The following is a 22,273-nucleotide window of genomic DNA, read 5'->3' as shown; positions in this document are numbered from 1 at the left end:
ATCCAATGTGTGAAATTGTGAGAAGATCAGATCATCTGGGTCAAATTACAGCAACTTTTACTGGACAGATAAAGCTTCGGAATGAAAATGGTCATAGAGGCCACGCCCGTTATCGAAACTTCGTAAAATTTGGTGGAGGTCAGCAGGGCTATCTAGAGGCTTTTCAGACCTAATTTTAGCGATATTACATCAAAGGGCTCAGCTAAACACATAAAAACGTTTAAAAAATGCTCTATTTTTGGCTGCCACTAGGTGGCGCTCGCACTATAACAAAAAATACGTTGTTAGGTGTATTCCGCATTGGAAACCCATCAAATATATGAAGTTTAGAAAAGATAAGACCATCTGGGACCAAACACAGCAACTTTGTTCGTTTTGGCGAGACATCAGACTGACATTTTTGTTTGCCACTAGATGGCCTTATAAGCAATTGAATATTTTTTTAAACACTTGTGTTAAGGGCTTGAGTCTCCATGTGTCTGTGAAGTTTCAGATTTTTCCAAGCTTGTAAAGCTGAGTTATAAAGGTTTGTTTCACATGTGGCAAAGTAATCATCAAAGGCATAATATAAAGCCCCGCCCCCAACATATTTGTTGGCGGATCGTCACAAAAATTTGAACAATTGTGTCTCACAGTCAGATAAAACATCACAGCAAATTTGAAGGCGATCGGGTCAAGCGTTTGGGAGAAAAAAGGAGCAGTTCTGGACCTGCAAATAAGCAAAAACGGGCCAAAAGTGCACATTCAAAAATTCATAACTCTCTTTCTGTACATCTGAGCATATGGCTCGCGCTGACTTTTTTGTAGGGCTCGAGGTCCTACATAAGGCTACAAACTTTTGGAGCTCTAGGTCAAACGGGCCAGGAGTGAGAGGCTATTTTCCACTCATAAGGCCATTTTGGGGCCAATTACAGCCACTTTTTTCGTTTTGGCGAGTCATCTGACTTTGAGGTGGCGTGCAGACTACGCCCATTATCAAAATGTCGTAAAATTTTAAAACCTTAATATTCCATGTCTTAATGATATTCTGACCAATTTTCATTTGTTTTACTCAAACAGACTGAGCACAATACATGAAAGTGTAAAAAATAAAATTTTATTCAACCACTAGGCGGCGCTAGAAGGTATTTAAAAAAACTTTTTTCAAAGGTGTTAAAGACAAAAGTTTCCATGTATCTATGAAGTTTTAGATTTTTTTAAGCTAGTACAACAAAGTTATTAAGGTTTATGTCACTCTTGGCGAAGGAAAAATTGAACACATAATTTGAAGCCACGCCCCTATCATATATGTCAGCGGATCTGCACCAAATTTTGCCCACTTGTGCCCCTATGTGTGAATATGGACCACAGCAAATTTGAAGGCGATTGAGTAAAGCATTTAGGAGAAACAAGGAGCAGTTTTGGACCTGCAAACGTGCAAAAATGGGCCAAAAATGCACATTCAAAAATTCAAAACTCTTTTTCTGTACATCTGAGCACATGGCTCGCGCTGACTTTTTTGTAGGTCTCAAGGTCCTACATATGCCTAAAAATTTTCGTAGCTCTAGGTCAAACGGGCCGGGACCAGGTACAATTTTTCGACCTTAGGTGGCGCTGCAGAGCCATTTTTTTTGCGTTGTTTTGGGAAAAACAAAAATATCCAATTTTTCACCGGGCCCGACAAATGTGCAAATTTTGGTGACTTTTCGTGCATGTTTAGGCCCTCAAAAATGGAAAAGCGCTGCACAGTAAATAATAATAATAATAAAAATAATAATAATAATAATAATAATCTGGAGAAAAACAAGAGGGCTCTCGCAGCGGTAGCTGCTCGGGCCCTAATAATAATCTGGAGAAAAACAAGAGGGCTCTCGCAGCGGTAGCTGCTCGGGCCCTAACTAGAGCTGCAAGCAGCTATAAAGGGCCCTCGCAGACCTGTGCACGTTGGGGTATGAACAGGTCGGGGTATGAACAAGGACTATGAATGATGAAAAAGTAGTTGTAGGTGACTTCAGTGCAGGACTCTTACCAAATATGTAAAATTTAGACAAGGCGGGACAATGTGGGTGGAGTTACTGCAGCTTTTATTGTTCCAATTTTGTAACTTTCAATGCCATATAGGCCACACCCACTGTCGAAACATCGTACTGATTTGTGGAGGGCATAAGGCATGGCCACTGGCTTTTCAGAAAACATTTAAGGGATATCACTTCAAGGTGCTCAGCAGAGTACATAAAAACATTAAGGATTTGCTATATTTTTTGCTGCCACTAGGTGGTGCTCGTACTATGATAAAAAATAGGCTTGTAGGTGTGTTTCACATTGGACTCCCATCCCATATATGAAGTTTTGCAAACATCAGATCATCTAGGTCCAATTACAGCAACTTTTACCGTTTTGGGGAGACATCAGACTTTGAGTTTGCATAGAGGCCACGCCCTTTAATGAAAAGATAAAAGTTGAGAACCTTAATGTTCCAATGTGTCATAGCTTTTCTGACCATTTTTGAGTTCATTTAGTCAAACAGGCATTTCACAGTACATAAAAGTATAAAAAATGAGATTTTTGTCCGCCACTGGGTGGCGCTGTAAATGATTTGAAAGTTTATCACATAGCTGTATTATTGCATGACTTTTAAAGGCCCAGGAGAGTTTCAGATGGTTTGAAGCTGTCATTGCTGAGTTATTAAGATTTTTGTCACTCTTGGCAAAGGAAGTATTAAACATAATTTGAAGCTCCGCCCCCATCTTTTATGTCAAGATATCTTCACGATATTTGGACTATGTGTGCCCCTCAGTTGGATAATGATTCATGCCAAACTTGAAGGTAATGGGGTGAATCGTTCAAGAGAAAAAGGCACTAGTTTGAGACCAGCTAATGTCTAAGAATGGGACAAAACTGCACATTAAAAAAATTCATAACAATTTTTCTGTACATCCTAGCACATCTTTTCTATTGACTTTTTTGTAGGTCTTACAGTCCTTCATTTGCCTACAAAGTTTCATAGCTGTAGGTCAAACCAAACAGGATTGTTTGTAATCTTTCGACTAATTACATTTTTTGCAGCCACTAGGTGGCGCTAGCTTTAAACTGGAATATATTTTTGTCGATATGTTCAGGAGAATATTTTCATCCAATGTGTGAAAATGTGAGAAGATCAGATCATCTGGGTCAAATTACAGCAGCTTTTACTGGACCGATAAACCTTCGGAATGAAAATGGACGTAGAGGCCACGCCCATTATTGAAACATTGTAAAATTTGGTGGAGGTCAGCAGGGCTGTCTAGAGGCTTTTCAGACTTAATTTCAGCGATATGACTTCAAAGGGCTCAGCTAAACACATAAAAACGTTTAAAAAATGCTATATTTTTGGCTGCCACTAGGTGGCGCTCGCACTATAACAAAGAATACGTTGATAGGTGTGTTACGCATTGGAAACTCATTAAATATATGAAGTTTAGAAAAGATAAGACTATCTGGGACCAAACACAGCAACTTTGTTCGTTTTGGCGAGACATCAGACTGACATTTTTGTTAGCCACTAGTTGGCCTTATAAGCAATTGAAGATTTTTTTAAACACTTGTGTTAAGGGCTTGAGTTTCCATGTGTCTGTGAAGTTTCAGATTTTTCCAAGCTTGTAAAGCTGAGTTATAAAGGTTTGTTTCACATGTGGCAAAGTAATCATCAAAGGCATAATATAAAGCCCCGCCCCCAACATATTTGTTGGCGGATCGTCACAAAAATTTGAACAATTGTGTCTCACAGTCAGATAAAACATCACAGCAAATTTGAAGGCGATCGGGTCAAGCGTTTGGGAGAAAAAAGGAGCAGTTCTGGACCTGCAAATAAGCAAAAACGGGCCAAAAGTGCACATTCAAAAATTCATAACTCTCTTTCTGTACATCTGAGCATATGGCTCGCGCTGACTTTTTTGTAGGGCTCGAGGTCCTACATAAGGCTACAAATTTTTGGAGCTCTAGGTCAAACGGGCCGGGAGTGAGAGGCTATTTTCCACTCATAAGGCCATTTTGGGGCCAATTACAGCCACTTTTTTTGTTTTGGCGAGTCATCTGACTTTGAGGTGGCGTGCAGACTACGGCCATTATCGAAATGTCGTAAAATTTTAAAACCTTAATATTCCATGTCTTATGACATTTTAATCAACCACTAGGCGGCGCTAGTAGGTATTTAAAAAAACTTTTTTTAAAGGTGGTAAAGACATACGTTTCCATGTGTCTATGAAGTTCTAGATTTTTTTAAGCTAGTACATCAAAGTTATTAAGGTTTTTGTCACTCTTGGCGAAGGAAAAATTGAACACATAATTTGAAGCCACGCCCCTATCATATATGTCAACGGATCTGCACCAAATTTTGCCCACTTGTGCCCCTATGTGTGAATATGGACCACAGCAAATTTGAAGGCGATTGAGTAAAGCGTTTAGGAGAAACAATGAGCAGTTTGGGACCTGCAAACGTGCAAAAATGGGCTAAAAATGCACATTCAAGAAATCATAACTCTTTTTCTGTACATCTGAGCACATGGCTCGCGCTGACTTTTTTGTAGGTCTCTAGGTCCTATATATGCCTAAAAATTTTCGTAGCTCTAGGTGAAACGGGCCGGGACCAGGTGCACTTTTTCAACCTTAGGTGGCGCTGCAGAGCCATTTTTTTTGCATTGTTTTGGGAAACACAAAATTATCCAATTTTTCACCGGGCCCGACAAATGTGCAAATTTTGGTGACTTTTCGTGCATGTTTAGGCCCTCAAAAATGGAAAAGCGCTGCACAGTAAATAATAATAATAATAACTAGAGCTGCAAGCAGCTATAAAGGGCCCTCGCAGACCTGTGCACGTTGGGGTATGAACAGGTCGGGGTATGAACAAGGACTATGAATGATGAAAAAGTAGTTGTAGATGACTTCAGTGCAGGACTCTTACCAAATATGTAAAATTTAGACAAGGCGGGACAATGTGGGTGGAGTTACTGCAGCTTTTATTGTTCCAATATTGTAACGTTGAATGCCATTTAGGCCACACCCACTGTCGAAACATCGTACATATTTGTGGAGGGCATAAGGCATGGCCACTGGCTTTTCAGAAAACATTTAAGGGATATCACTTCAAGGGGCTCAGCAGAGTACATAAAAACATTAAGGATTTGCTATATTTTTTGCTGCCATTAGGTGGTGCTCGTACTATGATAAAAAATAGGCTTGTAGGTGTGTTTCACATTGGACTCCCATCCCATATACGAAGTTTTAAAAATATCAGATAATCTAGGTCCAATTACAGCAACTTTTACCGTTTTGGCGAGACATCAGATTTTGAGTTGGCATAGAGGCCACGCCCTTTATTGAAAAGTCATAAAAGTTGAGAACCTTAATGTTCCAATGTGTCATAGCTTTTCTGACCATTTTTGAGTTCATTTAGTCAAACAGGCATTTCACAGTACATAAAAGTATAAATAATGAGATTTTTGTCCGCCACTGAGTGGCGCTGTAAATGATGTGAAAGTTTATCACATAGCTGTATTATTGCATGACTTTTAAAGTCCCAGGAAAGTTTCAGATGGTTTGAAGCTGTCATAGCTGAGTTATTAATATTTTTGTCACTCTTGGCGAAGGAAGTATTAAACATAATTTGAAGCTCCGCCCCCATCTTTTCTGTCAAGAGATCTTCACGATATTTGGACTATGTGTGCCCCTCAGTTGGATAATGATTCATGCCAAAGTTGAAGGTAATGGGGTGAATCGTTTAAGAGAAAAAGGCACTAGTTTGAGACCAGCTAATGTCTAAGAATGGGGCAAAACCGCACATTAAAAAAAAAAAAATAATTTTTCTGTACATCCTAGCACATCACTGTTGTTGATATTTTTGTAGGTCTTACAGTCTTCCATTTGCCTACAAAGTTTCATAGCTTTAGATCAAACCAAACAGGATTGACTGTCATCTTTCCACTAATAATGTTTTTTGCAGCCACTAGGTGGCCTTAGCTTTAAACTGGAATATATGTTTGTCGATGTGTTCAGGAGAATATTTTCATCCAATGTGTGAAAATGTGAGAAGATCAGATCATCTGGGTCAAATTACAGCAGCTTTTACTGGACCGATAAACCTTCGGAATGAAAATGGACGTAGAGGCCACGCCCATTATTGAAACATTGTAAAATTTCGTGGAGGTCAGCAGGGCTGTCTAGAGGCTTGGCAGACTTTATTTCAGCGATATTACTTCAAAGGGCTCAGCTAAACACATAAAAACGTTTAAAAAAAATGCTATATTTTTGGCTGCCACTAGGTGGCGCTCGACCTATGTCAAAAAATACATTAATAGGTGTATTCTGCATTGGAAACCCATCAAATATATGAAGTTTAGAAAAGATAAGACCATCTGGGTCCAAATGCAGCAACTTTGTTTGTTTTGGCGAGACATCAGACTGACATTTTTGTTTGCCACTAGGTGGCCTTATAAGCAATTGAAGAAATTATTAAACACATGTGTTGAGGGCTTGTGTAGATTTTTTTAGACTTGTACATTAGAGTTATTAAGGTTTTTGTCCCTCTTTGCGAAGGAAAAATTGAACACATAATTTGAAGCCACGCCCCTATCATATATGTCGGCGGATCTGCACCAAAATTTCCCAGTTGTGCCCCTATGTCTGATTATGGACCACAGCAAATTTGAAGGTGATTGGGTAAAGCGTTTAGGAGAAACAAGGAGCAGTTTGGGACCTGCAAACGTGCAAATATGGGCCAAAAATGCACATTCAAAAATTCATAACTCTTTTTCTGTACATCTGAGCACATGGCTCGCACTGACTTTTTTGTAGGTCTCTAGGTCCTACATATGCCTAAAAAATTTCGAAGCTTTAGGTCAAATGGGCCAGGACCAGCTGCACTTTTTCGACCTTAGGTGTCGCTGCAGAGTCATTTTTTTTTGCATTGTTTTGGGAAACACAAAAATATCAAATTTTTCACCAGGCCCAACAACTGTGCAAATTTTGGTGACTTTTCGTGCATGTTTAGGCCCTCAAAAATGGAAAAGTTCTGCACAGTAAATAATAAAAATCCGGAGAAAAACAAGAGGGCTCTCGCAGCGGTAGCTGCTCGGGCCCTAATAATAATCCGGAGAAAAACAAGAGGGCTTTCGCAGCGGTAGCTGCTCGGGCCCTAACAATAATAATCCGGAGAAAAACAAGAGGGCTCTCGCAGCGGTAGCTGCTCGGACCCTAATAACTAGAGCTGCAAGCAGCTATAACGGGCCCTCGCAGACATGAGAACGTTGAAGGATGAACAGTTCAATGTATGAACATATTGGGGTATGAATGTATTCATGCATATGCAGGCGAACTGTAGAGGTCAATGTTCTAGAAAAGGTAACATTTTCATTTGCATTTGTTCAACGAGCTATAAGTAATTGGAATCGCAAACTTGGTAATAAATTTTGTGCCATGAGGCGATTCTAGCACTACGTTGGAATATATGTTTGTTGATGTCTGAAGGAATTGACTTTCAATCAACGTGTGAAGTCATGAAAAGATGAGATCATATGGGACAAACTACATCAGCATTTACTGTTACGATAAATGGATGAGCACTGCTGAATAGGCCACGGCCATGATCAAAACATCATAATTTTTGGTGGAAAAAAATAAGCGTGTCTGAAGGCCTGTCTGAAAAAACTTCAGTGATATTACTTTGACAGGCTCAACAAGGTACCTATTAATGACAATGTAATTTTTTGCTGCCACCAGGTGGCGCCCGCACTACGAGGAAAAAAAGTATGTTTAGCATTGTACTCCCAAAATGAAATTTAGAGAAGATCATCTTGGTCCAATTACATTAAGTTTTACTGGTCTGGCTAGACATCGGACTTTGAGGCGGTGTAAAGGCCAGGCCCAAATTTGAAGAGAGAAACTTGAGATTCATTATGTTCGCTTTGTCTCAATATTCTCCTGACTAATTTTCAGTGAATTTGTTTAAAGCAGCATAGCAGAGAACATTAAAGTGTAAACACTATCTCTTTTGTCTGGCACCAGGTGTCGCTATTAGTACCGTTAAATTACTAGGATTAGCACTATTAATTAGCATTATTAATAGGATTAGCACAATGCAAAAACTAAAATATTAAGGTTTGTAACACTAGTGGCATAGGAAATATGATTCAAGTATTTTGAAGCCCCGCCCTAATCATATAGGTTAGCCGATCTTGACGAAATTTTGCCTAGTTTTGCCACTCTCTCAGATAATGGAGCACCTCAAATGTGAACTTGATCGGGTCAAGGGTTTTGGTACCGAAAAACGTACAAAATCGGGCCAAATGCTACATTCAACAGTTGATAACTCTGGTTTTGTACATCGTAACATATGGCGCTCTATAATGTTTTTGTCGGTCTTGAGGTTTTAAATATGCATAAAAAATTTTGTAGCTCTAGGTCAAACGGGTCAGAACTGGTTGCCGTTTTATGATCACCTGGGCTCAATTACAGTAAGTTTTGCTGATTTGAGAAACCTGTGACTTTGGGGTGGCACACAGACCACCCCCTTTATCATAAAATCTTAAAATTTGGAAACCCTTATCCTCAAAGTCTCGATGCTGTTCAGACAAATTTTCAGTTCATTTCCTTTTACGGTCTTAGCACATTACATAAAAGTTTAAAAAAATGACATATTTGTCTGTAAATAGGTGACGCTCTATTTAATTTGAAAATTAACCATGCAGATAATTTAAAGCTATTACTAGTAAATTTTCTGTTAAGTTTCAGATTTTTTGAAGCTTACACATTAGAGTTATTAGGGTTTTTGATGTTCATGGCGAACGAAATTTGAGTTTGAACCACGTATTTGGAAGCCCCACCCCCATCATATATGTTAGCCAATCCTCACGAAACTTTGCGCAAGTGTGCCCCTATGTCAGATAATGGGGCACGGCAAATGTGAAGTTGATAGGGTCAAGGGTTTCGGTACCGAAAAATGTAGAATATCGGGCCAAATGCTACATTCAACAATTGATAACTCTGGTTTTGTACATCCTAACACATGGTGCTCTATAATCTTTTTGTAGGTCTTGAGGTCTTACACATACATAAACAATTTCGTAGCTCTAGGTCAAACGGGTCGGAACTGGCTGCCGTTTTATGATCACCTGGGCTCAATTACAGTAAGTTTAGATGATTTGAGCAAACTCCGACTTTGGGGTGGCATACAGACAACCCACTTTATCACAAAGTAATAAAATTTGGATACCTGTATTCTCCAAGTCTCGATGCTATTCGGACGTATTTTCAGTACATTTATTCTTATGGGCTTAGCACAAAACATGAAAGTTTTAAAAAAAAGACATTTTTGTTTGTAAATAAGTGGCACTATAATTAATTTGAAAATAACCATGAAGATATTTTAAAGCAATTACTAGTAGATTTTCTGGAAAGTTTCAGATTTTTTCAAGCTTGCACATTGGAGTTATTAGGGTTTTTGTTGCTCATGGCGAAGGAAATGTGACTTTGGAACACATATTTTGAAGCCCCGCACCCATCATATTTGTTAACCAATCTTCTCAAAATTTTGCCCAGGCGTGCCCCTATGTCAGATAAATGGGCACGCCAAATTAGAAGTTGATGGACCCCTTCTTCGCTGTGCGATAGTTGTCGCCTGGCTCCGCTCACATGTACTTTCTTCAGCGTTGGCCTTCGAAAATGTTCATTCTCCGCTCTGCAACCATGTGCTCCTCCATGCAGTTCCAATCGCTGTTTGAGACTGTCCGGTTTTAGTTTAAGTAATGTGTTTAGTCATACTAACTCCTTGTGGTAGGGTAAATGGAACAGGGACGGCAGATGCAACTTGATATTTTTATTGCCTTAACTTGCATGCATGCAGTCATGTAACAACTGGTGTTAGCAGTAGTAGCAAGTGGTACTGTAGTAGTTTAGCGATACCAGTAGCAAACAATCGCAGTAGCAGCAGTAGGTCGCAAATGTCAGTTCAACCTGGCTCCATCACCGAATTAGGTGATCGCTTACCGCTGGACACGGGACACACTTAAATAAAGCTCTGCCCATCCTGTATGCACAAACCTGAAATCAATTATTTACAGACACCCCACCCTCAACACAATCTTCTTCTGGGTCAGTAGTCTCTGGTAACACAACTGATCACAGCAACAGGAGATTAATGTTCAGAAGCGGCAAAGTTCTACATCTATATTGCATTTCCTGGCCAAGTGCCAATCAGTGGGAGATTGTCCATTTTCAGTGCACTTATTGGTTACAGGGAGTCGTTTTTTCTGCGGAAACGTATCCCAGAGCTGTATAAATAACATTTATTTATATCTATGCATATCATATTTAAAAATGAAAAGTAAAAATCTCCCCCAAAATTTTTTATTTCTTAACATTGCTTTTTGACTTTTGGTCTGCACAATAATTATGCCTAGCAAGATGTATTTTGGTTCATGAAAACATGATTCAGAAAGGCAGCACAATGACAGCCACAGTAATTGTTGGTGTTATGGCTGTGAATGACAAATACAAATTGAACCAAGCCTTCTTTAAAGTAAAAACCTGCGACACCTGAGTTTTTAATCGATAAAATGATGTGTCCTAAGACTTCATTCTGCAGTGTTGTTTTTTGTTATGTCTTTTGAAAGGGGGGGGGGGGGGGGGGGGGTTGTCTTGGTTTTGTTTCATGGATTCACAACCTGCTGTTCCAGATTCCTATGATCACCTTAAATTTAGCTATAACTATATCTAGATGAACATGAAAAAAATTCATAATTGTGTTGGTCTATGACTTGATACACACCTGAGACTGTAAAGCACATGACCATCAGGAAAGACACGCAGCATGATGTTGTCAGTAGTTGTGTCATGGATGAAAGACCTCTTTGAGTGGACAAAGAACACATCAGGGACCCAGATCTTTTTCACCAGACGGCCATCAAATGTCATGCTCTTGTTGGTACTGCTCGTGAATGACAGACGCTCATCTTTCCAATAATGTCTCAGGTACAGTGTCATGGTAAAGTCCTGTTGATAGACAGTTGTGAAAGTGAACCACAGAACATGGAAGGTGCAAAACCAGTGCTGAATTATGTTCAGATTACAATGAACCCTCATTTATCGCGGGGATTACGCCCCAAAATAAACTTGCAAAAGGCAAAATCCATGAAGTAGTCATCTTGATTTTTTACGATTATTATATCCAGGTCAAGAATTTTTAAAATATGTGAAAAGTACTTATACTTTACATATTTGAGACAAAGATTACTACAGAACATGTATTCAATAAAATATGTAATTATTAAACCTTATTAAGTAACTGTAGTGTTAATCTGTTCCCGTCCCATGGCTGTAGTCGGGGGACACGGAGGAGGGGATATGTCTTTGAGGTGATGCCGCACATGTGGAGCCTGTAGCTGACCAAAAATAATAACGCGGAAGCAGGGTTTACACTCAGCATTTTAATTCATTACAATAGCAATCTTCGCAACATCTGCCCAAGGCTCTCGTCCATCCTCAACCTTTGTACTCTTCCCGCTGTGAGCGCGCCTCTTGCACTCGTCTCTCTCTCTCCCACACCACTGACAGCTTTGTCACATAAAGGCACAATATGTTCGATACAGCTGTGATTAACAATCAATAAGGCCATCTCAAAGAGGCTTGTGTGTATTCCAAAGAAGAGGCTACCATTTGACTTGTAGAGACATTGAGTTAACTCAGAGACTGCTCCTGGGGATGTAATCAACCAGATAGTCAACATTGTGGACAAGACTAGCAAGACAATGAGTCAATCAGTCAATGATTAGCTCCCAGGGAGACATTGACTATTGAGGGTCACGTTGGTAGCCAATCACATGTCTTATAAAAGTGCCAAGCTCTCTCTTGGGCTTTCTGCTCAACTTGCTTCTATGATAGCCCTTATTTCTTCATCTCCTGCTCTGTGGTTCTTCTCCAGGTGATTCTCGGTCTCCCTCTGAGCCTATGGGTTCCATGTCAGCGTCACTAATCTACTTCCATTTCCTCCTTTGGATTTTTTAGTATTTCTATTTGGTGGTGTTTGGTGAGTGTCCACAGGTTGGCATTCGAAATGGTGTTTGGCCAGAATATCCCTAGGAGGCGTCTGAGACACCGGTTGATGAAGATCTGTAGTTTATTCAGTATGGTGCTTGCTATTCTCCAGGTTTCTGAGCCATAAACCTAAGTATTTTTTTCATTTACATGAAAGATTTCTATGTTGATCCGAAGCGACATTTTTTTTGCCTTTTAGATATTGTTCAGCATGTTGAATATTCATTGTCCTTGCCTTTCCAATCCTGGCTTGGACATTGTACATTGTCCTCCATGCCACCTCCCACTGAGATTATGCTACAGAGGTATGTGAAGCTGTTTGCATCCTCGAGGGTGTTTTGGTCCATGTTTATGGATGTGTTAATCTTGATGTTGATTTGCATTATTTTGGTATTTGATTTGTTTATTTTGAGTCCGAGTCCGAGAGTAGTCACCTCTAGTTTTCCAAATTTATCATTCATCTGTTTATGGGTGTGGGCCAGTAGTCCTAAGTTGTCTGCAAAATCAAGATCTTCACGCTGCTCAGTCAGGCTCCACTGAATACTGGTTTTTGTATTGCTTGTTGTTTCTTTCATCACCTAGTCTATGTAGAGGAGGAAAAGGAAGGGTGAGAGCAGGCACCTAGCCAACCGTTCACTGGATACGTAATGAATGTTATAAGCTACAATTTAGAATGGCTAATCCATATTTCCAGTTATGGTGATGAGGGTAATATAAAAGTAATACAATAGTAGTGTAATGCAATACTTTTCAAATAGTCATATTGTGATGCAACTGAAAAATTGAAATGACAGTAATAAGTAATAAATAAAGCATTACTTTTGAAGTAACTTGTCCAACAGTGATTGCACTGAACAAATTATTTTATCGTGTATCTTTAGCTTGCTGGGAGAGGCTTCTTGCAAGATAACATGTAGACATTTGTATTGATGTCCTGCCCAACTGACTTGACTTTGCATGTTTCATAATGAATTAAAAAAAAAAAAAAAAAGACTCTATAGGAGCTGAAGGGGACGAGAACGGCCCGACCCTCGAGCCTGAAGGCACTGGCCTGCTGAGGGAGCTCTAATTTGGTCAAGGCCTCCTACAAGTTGACTCAGAAGGTGCTGGCGCACCTGAGTAAAATTAGATGTTTCTGCATGCTTTCCTCAAGTATAAAGTTGCTTGTGTGAAAATTGAGTGATTTATTGGCTGTTAAAACTTAAAAATTGCACAAAAAAGTAGCTCTTTTGGCCTAAAACGTATTTATTTATTTCACGTAAATGCTATTTTGCTATTTTTCCTGAAACTAGACGATATATATACTTATAGAAAAAATAAGTAATCAGGATATTACTAGGGACCAACTTTGAATTATTTGATGCCACTGCTGGTGGAGACTCATATACTGTATGTCTATGGTAGGTGTCTATTTTGGGTTTAGGTCGCTAGCTGCGTTGGTTTTGAAAATACTTCAAGTTTTTGAAGATAGGCCCCCGACGGATCGGCCCAGAGCCTCGTTTTCCATCAACTAATAATGAAGTGTAAGATTAAGCTGCACAAACTTCAAAAAATCAAAATCTTAGTAGGTATATTAAGAGTCAAAATCCATCCATTTGTTACCGCTGTATTCCGGAGTCAGGTCAAAGGGGCAGTAGCCTGAGCAGGGAAGCCCAGACTTTCCCTATCCCTGGCCAATTCGTCCAGGTCTTCCAGGAAGATACTCAGGTATTCCCAGGCCAGCCCAGAGACTCAGTCTCCCGGCGTGTCCTGGGTCGTCCCCAAGCCCTCCTGCCAGTGGTCTCCCAAGGAGGCATCCAGATGCCTGAACCACCTTAACTGGTTTCTCTCAACGCAGGGGAGCAGTGGTTTGACGCTGAGCCGCTCGCGGATGACCGAGCTTCTCACCCTATCTCTAAAGGAGAGCTCAGACTCCTTGCCGAGGAATCTCATTTTGGCCACTTGTATCCGAGATCTCATTCTTTTGTTCACGATCCACAGCTCGTGACCATAGGTGAGGGCAGGGACGTCTCTGCCCTCACCTATAGTCAGATTTATCATGTATGGTCCCAAATTTCATGATGACACGATAACGACCGTGGCCTACACAGCACTACAAAGTCCAATAAATAACTGACAGTAAAAGCTGCTGAAACTCAATCGTGGTTAAACGGATTTTCTCAAAATTTCATATATATGATAAAAGTCTTTTCCTAAAGACATCTAAAACCATATTTTTTATCACAGTACACTGTTGTCATAACTGATTTTTAATTCTTGAGGATTTTCTGAAAAAAATCATTTGACAATGGGTGTTTCCTATACAACATCACAAAGTCCAATGGTTCACATAACAGTAACAATGGCGGTAAATCGGCTGAGATGATACAAAATTCTCAAAATTTCATTATTTGACGAGTACAGTCTTAAGGCATTTACAAACTTGTATTTAGTTTATGTATTCTTCTTATTAGGGCCAATTATTATTGTTAGTGGCAAAATAAACCCTTGTATGTTTTTACATACTTTGTTACTCATTTGTGGTCGTTTTAAGACAGACAAAACTCTTTACCAGTTGACACACACTGGGTCAAGACGCAGCCGACATGACTCCACAGCTCCACAGCACAGGTGGCACCGACCTCTCAAATCATGGTCACACGCCCGTGTGCTGACATATTATTTAAAGTTTTTTTTTTTTTTTTAAGAAAACACATTTGGATTGCGATTGTCGCACAGGAAACTTGAAACAAATATTTTGAAGCCCCACCCCCATCATATATGTTGGCCGGTCTTCGCAAAATTTCGCCCAGTTGTGGCCCTATGTCTGAAAATAAAGCACAGCAAATTTGAAGTCCATCGGGTCAACCATTTGAGAGATTTTAAGAGGACTTTGGTACCTGCAAACATCCAAAAATGGTCTAAAAAGGCACATAAAAATAATCATAACTCTGGTTCTGTACATCCTAGCATATGGCGCCATATCTTTTTTGTAGGTCTTGTGGTCCTACATATGCCTAAAAAAATTCATATCTCTAGGTGAAACAGGCCGTGACCCAGTAGAATTGTTCGGTCCTAGGTGACGCTAAAAATCATTTTTTTTAGAGTTTATGTACGAAAACACCAAAATATCAAATTTTACAACAGGTCCAATGAATGTGCACATTTTGGTGACTTTTCGTGCTTGTTTAGGCCCTCAAAAATGTGATTCATTCGGGAGAATAATAATAATCCGGAGAGGAACAATAAGGACCTAAATATATTGATCAAGTGCTTTACACTGATACTTGTTTACCGAATACTCCCAACAAGGTCCCTGAAGGCCTCAAAACAACTTTTTTTCAGGGGTCAGTAGCTTATCAATGTGTCTATGTTAAGTGATACACGCAGAATGCTGAACCTAGGCAAGATAATCGTGATTACAATCATGAACCTATGGGTTTTGGACAACTACGGGGCTCTACAGCAAAAGATTAGCAGCAATTATAGCCATGATGGGTTCCGCCTACTCCACTCCTCCGCGCTGGGTCTCCAAAAGCAAGCAGTCAATCTACCACCCAAGATCCGGCAAAGGAAATGGGGTAGGAGAGGTGGGATACGCACCAGGCAGAGGGAGCGTCCCTTCAGACCGCTTCTTACCACCATCGTTCTGGCTAATGTTAGCTCCACTGGATGCCAAGTGTCAGTTCGATCAGACCTTCAGGGATGCATCTGTCATTCCCCTGATAGAAACCTGGCTGGATGGAATCATCATGGACTCTGAGGTCAGTCTCGATCACTTCAGTATCCTGCGGGCAGACCGTAGGAGTGCGACGGGCTAAAACAGGTCCGGTGGAGTCAGTATCTTCGTCAACAAGCAATGGTGTATTAACATCAAGACCGACTGCACAGTCTGTACGCCTGACATGGAACTGTTGACTGTGTCCCTCAAACCATTCTAGGGAATCCTGGAATTGTAGGGAATTCCCATGCGTAGTGATCAGCTGTGCTTACGTCCCCCCCAAAGCTAACACCGGGGTAGCAACGGAGCTATAGCCGAGGATGTTACCGCTATGTTGGCGAAGTATTCCGACGCTGCACTGTTTATTGTGGGTGATTTTAACTGTAGACTGGACAGTGTCACGTTATCACTTCATCAGTATGTGGACTTTCCAACGAGGAGGCACAACACACTGGACTTATGTTATGGGACATTCGTTACCCTGGCTAATCCATCACTCTCATCCACCTGGACCACCAAGACACAAGCACCTCAGGGGTGTGTACTCAGCCCTTTTTTTTGTACACCCTCTACACTAATGATAGCACTTGGCCCAAATACTTGGCCTCAAATACTCTGACGACCCTGCCATTCTCGCCCTCCTCAAAGACAATTAATGCCAAAACAGCTTACGAACAGGCTGTCATCCATTTCACCAAATGGTGTACAGATACAATGAAACACACTAAATACACATACCATACACTAAACCACATAACCCAGACCTGTCACTTACTAAAATAAAAGAGTTGACCCTGTTAATCATTTTAAATACTTGGGACTCACATTGGACAATAAACTCACATTTGAACATCACGTTATGGATGTTCCCAACAAAGACTGCACATTCTCCGTAAGCTCTGTGCAGTCTTTGTAATTCTAAAACCACTTCTTCTGCTATACACTGGTATCATACAGCCCGTTTCTCTTTACTGCTCTCCATACTATTTCAACGTGCTTTCGATTACCCAGAGAAACAAACTCACCAAGGTCACACACACAGCATCCAAAATCATTAACCTGACAATCACAGACCTCTGTCACCTGTACAATAAAGCCATCACACGTATGGGCCGGTCTGTCACCAGAGACTGAGACCATTCACTACACACATATTTCTGCCTGCTGCCCTCAGGCCGCAGATAAAGGACGTTGAGTTAAAGCCTTAGCAAAAGTTTTGTCTCCTCACCTATTTACGCCCTGAACAGTCTGCAATTGTCATGTCGACTCCTTATTGCTGTGTGTATTGTCATATGTGTCCTCAATGTTTCTGTGTTATCTGGCAGTGTCTGTGAAACAGATTTTTCCTCTGGGGATAATAAAGATCTATCTATCCATACAGTCTGCCTGCCTACGCATCCTAGAGCGTCATAGTGACCCTAGAACCAGATACCAGTGGCCTATAAACACTAGTATGACTAAGGGCTGAAATAAGGCAAGGCACTCAGGGATTTGGGAAATATGATTATAATGGGCCTGTTACAAAGCGGTTTCATACACAGACCAATCACAGAACAGGACGGTATGCCATAGAAATTATATATAGGCTCTGGAAGTGGGCTTGAATGTCAGACGAGCAATCCATTGCATTGCGATCAGTGAGAGATGTGATCAGCTTAAGACTTTGCTCTATGTCTATGCCTCCTTTCTTAGTACTTACTGTGTTTTATAGTCAGTTCTACAGAAGAAGAAGATAATCTAAATATTCAGGAAAGACCATTGTTGTAGTCGGCCAAAGAGTCTTTTTGTGTTAGCTCCACATTGGACCCCATGTTGGATTCCGAAAAATGTGCAGTGCTTGCCCTTGGCCGAGATATACCTTTCGGGCATACACATCAGACCAGGGGTGGGCAAACCTTTTGGCTCGGGGGCCAAATAAGACAACGTGTGTCCAGTCGCACCGTGCTTTATGTTTTGTAACTATTTGTAGTAGGCTCAGGCAATAGGGTAGACACTGGTTCTTTTTTATTCCATTGGCCCTCGACAGACTATTGAGTTCCAGTGAAGAATGGATGTGAGAGAAGAGTCAACTGTGTCGCAGATGACTATAGCTCCATGACTGATTTTTGCACGGGACGCTGAGAGGACTTCCTCCGGGGCTGCACATAGAACATAGTTTAAAAGTATTATGCATTATTAATATAGAGTGTGTGATGTCCGCTAACCCTAACACATGTAAGTGTTGTGTGTGTGTGCGTGAGCATGTGTGTGTGCTGTGCTTTTAAAAATATATATATTTTTGGGATGACAATGATTACAACTTATTCCATTAATAATCACATGAACATGCCTATTGCTCAGAGTTGGGAATCCACTACGAACTTCCCCAAAGAGGGTTTAAAGAAGGAACAAAAGAGCTCACTCGCCATCTTGGAGCCATCTTAACATCAGCAGTATAAAACTATAGAATAAATCTTTTACCAACCAAGATGCCATCATCACCAACCAGCATTGCCTGGCGACAGATTCCGAAAATGCAACCAGGCCGGAAATACAAGCTTTAAACAAATTCACCAAACAACATTATCTTATTCCAAGTGTTGCAGCAAGGTGACTTCCACATTTGTGATTGGTGTGGCAGAACCTGAGTGATGCACGCTTGTGCAGCCACATGATGTATGTGCGTGTGCCTCATGCCTCACTGGTCAAATGGGTGGGTATGTTTTTATCGAGACTCACCAAAATGTAGTATTTGGAGTGTTTACTCATGTTACTTTAGAATCCTGTTGGCATCATAATCAAAACCCCAAATACCCAAAGGACGCCTTACCATATCTACTTCCGAGATGCTGTCCAAGCTCTCCACCTGAACATCTACTCCTACAGGGATAGCAGGACCTTAAAAGAAAAATTATAGATAAATCATCAGCTGTAAAACAATAAAAATCAAAGAATGCAGACTGCAAAACTTAGAAAACTGCATGGAAAATATGTTTTATCGAGCTTCATGCAAGTGTTTATCACATTAGCCAACATGGCATCTAAATTTCTCAAAAAATTAAGGCTGTTTTACCCGGACAAATCACAACTAAATGTGAAAGGGGAAGACAAAACAAACAGATTCAAAATTTCACCCAAATAAGCAAATGTTCAATGGTGATTAGATATCTGAAAACGTTTCTATGGATAAATGATGGAATTTATTAATGAGAAACCCAACAACTAGTCTTCTATTCTAAATGACACGGATGTGAAATTTAACAGCCCGTCGACAGCTGGGATAGGCATCAGTAAACAGACTAAAAATGGTGGAACGGCAATGAACAAGTTGTTGTGCGCAAGAGAGTGCAATATTCCGTTTTGGGGTTTGTTGATGTCATAAAAGTGACGGCTGAGATCGACCCTGCCTCACCACTACCATTCTTGCTGGCGACGGAGTACGTCCTCACAGCTTGTAACAGAACGACGTGGCCACGAGCTCGTGGGCGGAAATGGCCGCCGCACTGTTTCCGGTTGACCGGCCCTACATAATAGTGATGTGTCCTTTTAAAACGAACCGGCTTCTTCGAGCCGTCTCCTTGTTGTGAACGACGGGAAGCCGCTCTTAACAGGAGCCGACTCCACCCACCCCATTAAAACGGCACGTGATTGGTCAAGATCCGTGGTAGAAGAGTGAGGGAAGGGTTATGAACACGCTGCATTGAGGAGAAGGGGGAGGGGTTAGCGACACATACTTCCGCTCACTGTGAGTAGCACACGAACAAGGAGATGAGAGAAAGCTCGATAAAGCAACGGAAAATGCCAATCTTCGTTAAAGACTAGCCAAACGTTTTACCTGGATGCTGCTTTTTTGTTTTTGGTTTACACATTTTAATTTATAATTTATGTGTGGTCATCAAAATACCAAAATCAGAGATCACCACTTTTTGTTGACCTTGTTTTGAGATGGGTCTTTGTTTTTGTACTTTATAATTTATTTTTTTACGGCACTCCATGTTGTACTCCATGTTGAGTTTGTTCAGAAGAATATAAATAAAGGCATATAATTATTAAATATTTGATATACTGTATATTTTTTTACATTAGTAATTCGTTTTAAACAAAATTTTACATTATTTTTGGTAGTAATTAAATTTAGTAGTAAAAAAACTGAGGAACCATTTGGGAGCTCTTTTTAGTGAGCTGAGCCAAAAGAGCTGGCTCTCTAAAAAGAGCCGGAATTCCCATCACTACTACAAAATAAAATGCGATGCACGGACAAAGTTTATCCAAGGAAATGGGCGCTAAAAGGGACAGAACAACAGTACAGTACGAATAGAGTAATTTATTTATTTATATATTAATTTTTTTAGTTATTATTTGTCTGGTGTTCCAGTTTACACTGAAGTTCGGGCTAAACCGCTTCTTCAGAACGGATCCACGTCATGACTCAAGGACTCCCTATATACAGTACACTACCATGTCTAAAATACTTACAGCTCAAGAAACTTGTTGAAAACAAAACAAAAAATAGTTGTGATGTGTTTGGCAACATGGCAATCATAGATGCACCGTTCTCCTGTATTGGTTCTGGACAATGCTTGTCACCTAATTTATCAAAAACAAAAGATAATGGAAAGCAACTCAGAAAAACTTTCTGAATTATTTTCAGAGGTGGGCACTCCGTCAGCACTGACGGACTGTCTGTCAGTCTGTCACCGATGGACGCCTGTTTTGCTGATGGACAAATGACGACGAATGCTAAAAAAAATGGTGAATCAAAAATGTTGAAATTGCCACTTTCATCGGTCATAGTAATCGACAGGATAGACAATACGTCAGATGTTCGTCGTATGTCAGTCAGCTCGCCACACCCCTTTTTGCTTTTTAAAGTATAATTCAACTGACCTGAATGTTTATCTGCTATTTTGCTGCGTCTTTATAGTATGAAATGCAGTCAGCCTGTAACCAATGTGACTATAGTGATTTTACAGTAAAACCAAACAGTGGGAAAATATGTTCTGTTGAGTGAATAAATTATGTCGGTTCAAATCACTGCTTGTGATTCCCAACTACAACACGGCTGACTTCACCAGAGATTTATTTGTAGTTGCTCAGTGTCTTAGTCCTGGTTTCATGTTTCTTTCTAATAAGACCATTCTGGGATGCATCTTAAGTAACCAATGAATGCAGTACAAATTAGCATTCTTTCTCTGATTGTCTCTTGGCCTGGGAATGCAAGATTTGAGTTTTTAATTCCCTTTGTCCGCATGTTACACTTGTTACTGTATTGTAATATAAAAGGAAAAGCAGTGAGAGGGATCTTGATAACTGATGAAGGCAACCATTTGCCTGTTTTTTTTAAATCATCCCTCTAACATAAAGGATGCTTATGATTCATTCATCACCATACTGACAAGTTCATATGAAAAACAAAGTGGACTCAGAGAATTGCAAAGAATAATACTATTGATAAACAGTGAACAACAAAAAGATTGCGAAATGCATGAAAAAAAATCTTGATATGAATGTTTTTGTTGAAAGTAAGAACAAAAGAATTGGAAAACAGATACAAAAAATATAAAACAAATTAGTATGGATAAGAAGAAGAAAAAAAATACTGAAAGATAGGTTGACAATAACATAAACGCTACTTGGGTAATATTAAAAAGCAGAATTAAAAAAGAATATGAAATAAAATCAACTCTTCCAAACAGTTTTGTGAAAAATATTTTTGAGATTTTCAATAAAACTCAAATGACAAATATGTTTAATGATTTTAATTTTTGTAAATGTATGTCCTACTCTTGCAACAAACATACCTACATTCATTACAGTAAAAGGCAACACAAATATAAAAACAACTGTGAATAATGTGGATAGTGTTTTTATTAATAAAGTTAGAAAAAGAAGAAATACTGATAATTTTAAAATCTGGGAAAGTAATGAAATGGACATGATATCAGAAAAGTACCATATTTTTCAAACTTTTTCATCTTGATTTGAGCCCTGTGTATCTATCTATCTATCTATCTATCTATCTATCTATCTATCTATCTATCTATCTATCTATCTCTCTCTCTCTCTCTCTCTCTCTCTCTCTCTCTCTCTCTCTCTCTCTCTCTATATATATATATATATATATATATATATATATATATATATATATATATATATATATATATATATATATATATATATATATATATATAAAACTAATGTTTTACCGTTGGCCTGCATCTTTGCCTAATGCTGTGTTCAGATGGAGCACGTCATTTATGCTCTACGCGAAGCGTTTTGTCACGAGGTCAAGATGAAGTTCACTTTTCACGCAACAGTATCACGTGAGGGGAGGGGAGTGAACTTGCTGTGCACTTTACAGTGGATCCGGAAAGGAGAGCATTACTGAAAACGTTCACTTTTCGGAGATAAGGCAGAGCCAATATTTTCTCCGACAGCACCTTTGTTATTCTTTTTTTACACTGTGTGTTCCCTCGCTTTCACGGCAATACTCGTCTACCAAAAATTTTAAAAAAAGTTTCAATGTCGCAATCAAGTGGCTTATACCGTACT

General features: G+C 39.8%; 1 protein-coding gene across 7 annotated transcripts in view; it reads right to left on the bottom strand.

Moving 5' to 3' along the window:
* The window catches only part of gabrr2a (gamma-aminobutyric acid type A receptor subunit rho2a), a 137,073-nt gene that overhangs the window by 58,077 nt on the left and 56,723 nt on the right, over nt 1-22,273 (bottom strand). For 4 of the 7 annotated variants that reach the window (XM_088433221.1, XM_088433222.1, XM_088433223.1 and 1 more), the window contains 2 exons: nt 18,552-18,619; nt 10,778-11,001 (listed from right to left, as the gene is read on the bottom strand). In XM_088433221.1, coding sequence (XP_088289347.1) covers nt 10,778-11,001; nt 18,552-18,619 — 292 coding nt within the window. Of the gene's footprint in view, nt 1-10,777; nt 11,002-12,476; nt 13,143-18,551; nt 18,620-19,133; nt 19,305-22,273 lie in introns of those variants that run through there. The other 3 variants (XM_088433228.1, XM_088433227.1, XM_088433224.1) reach the window with 3 other exon arrangements.

This window comes from Hippichthys cyanospilos, chromosome 14, assembly GCF_059441005.1.
Source record: "Hippichthys cyanospilos isolate Australia breed blue-spotted pipefish chromosome 14, RoL_Hcya_1.0, whole genome shotgun sequence".
Classification (NCBI taxonomy): Eukaryota; Metazoa; Chordata; class Actinopteri; order Syngnathiformes; family Syngnathidae; genus Hippichthys; species Hippichthys cyanospilos.
This window is presented reverse-complemented; position numbering and strand designations above follow the sequence as displayed.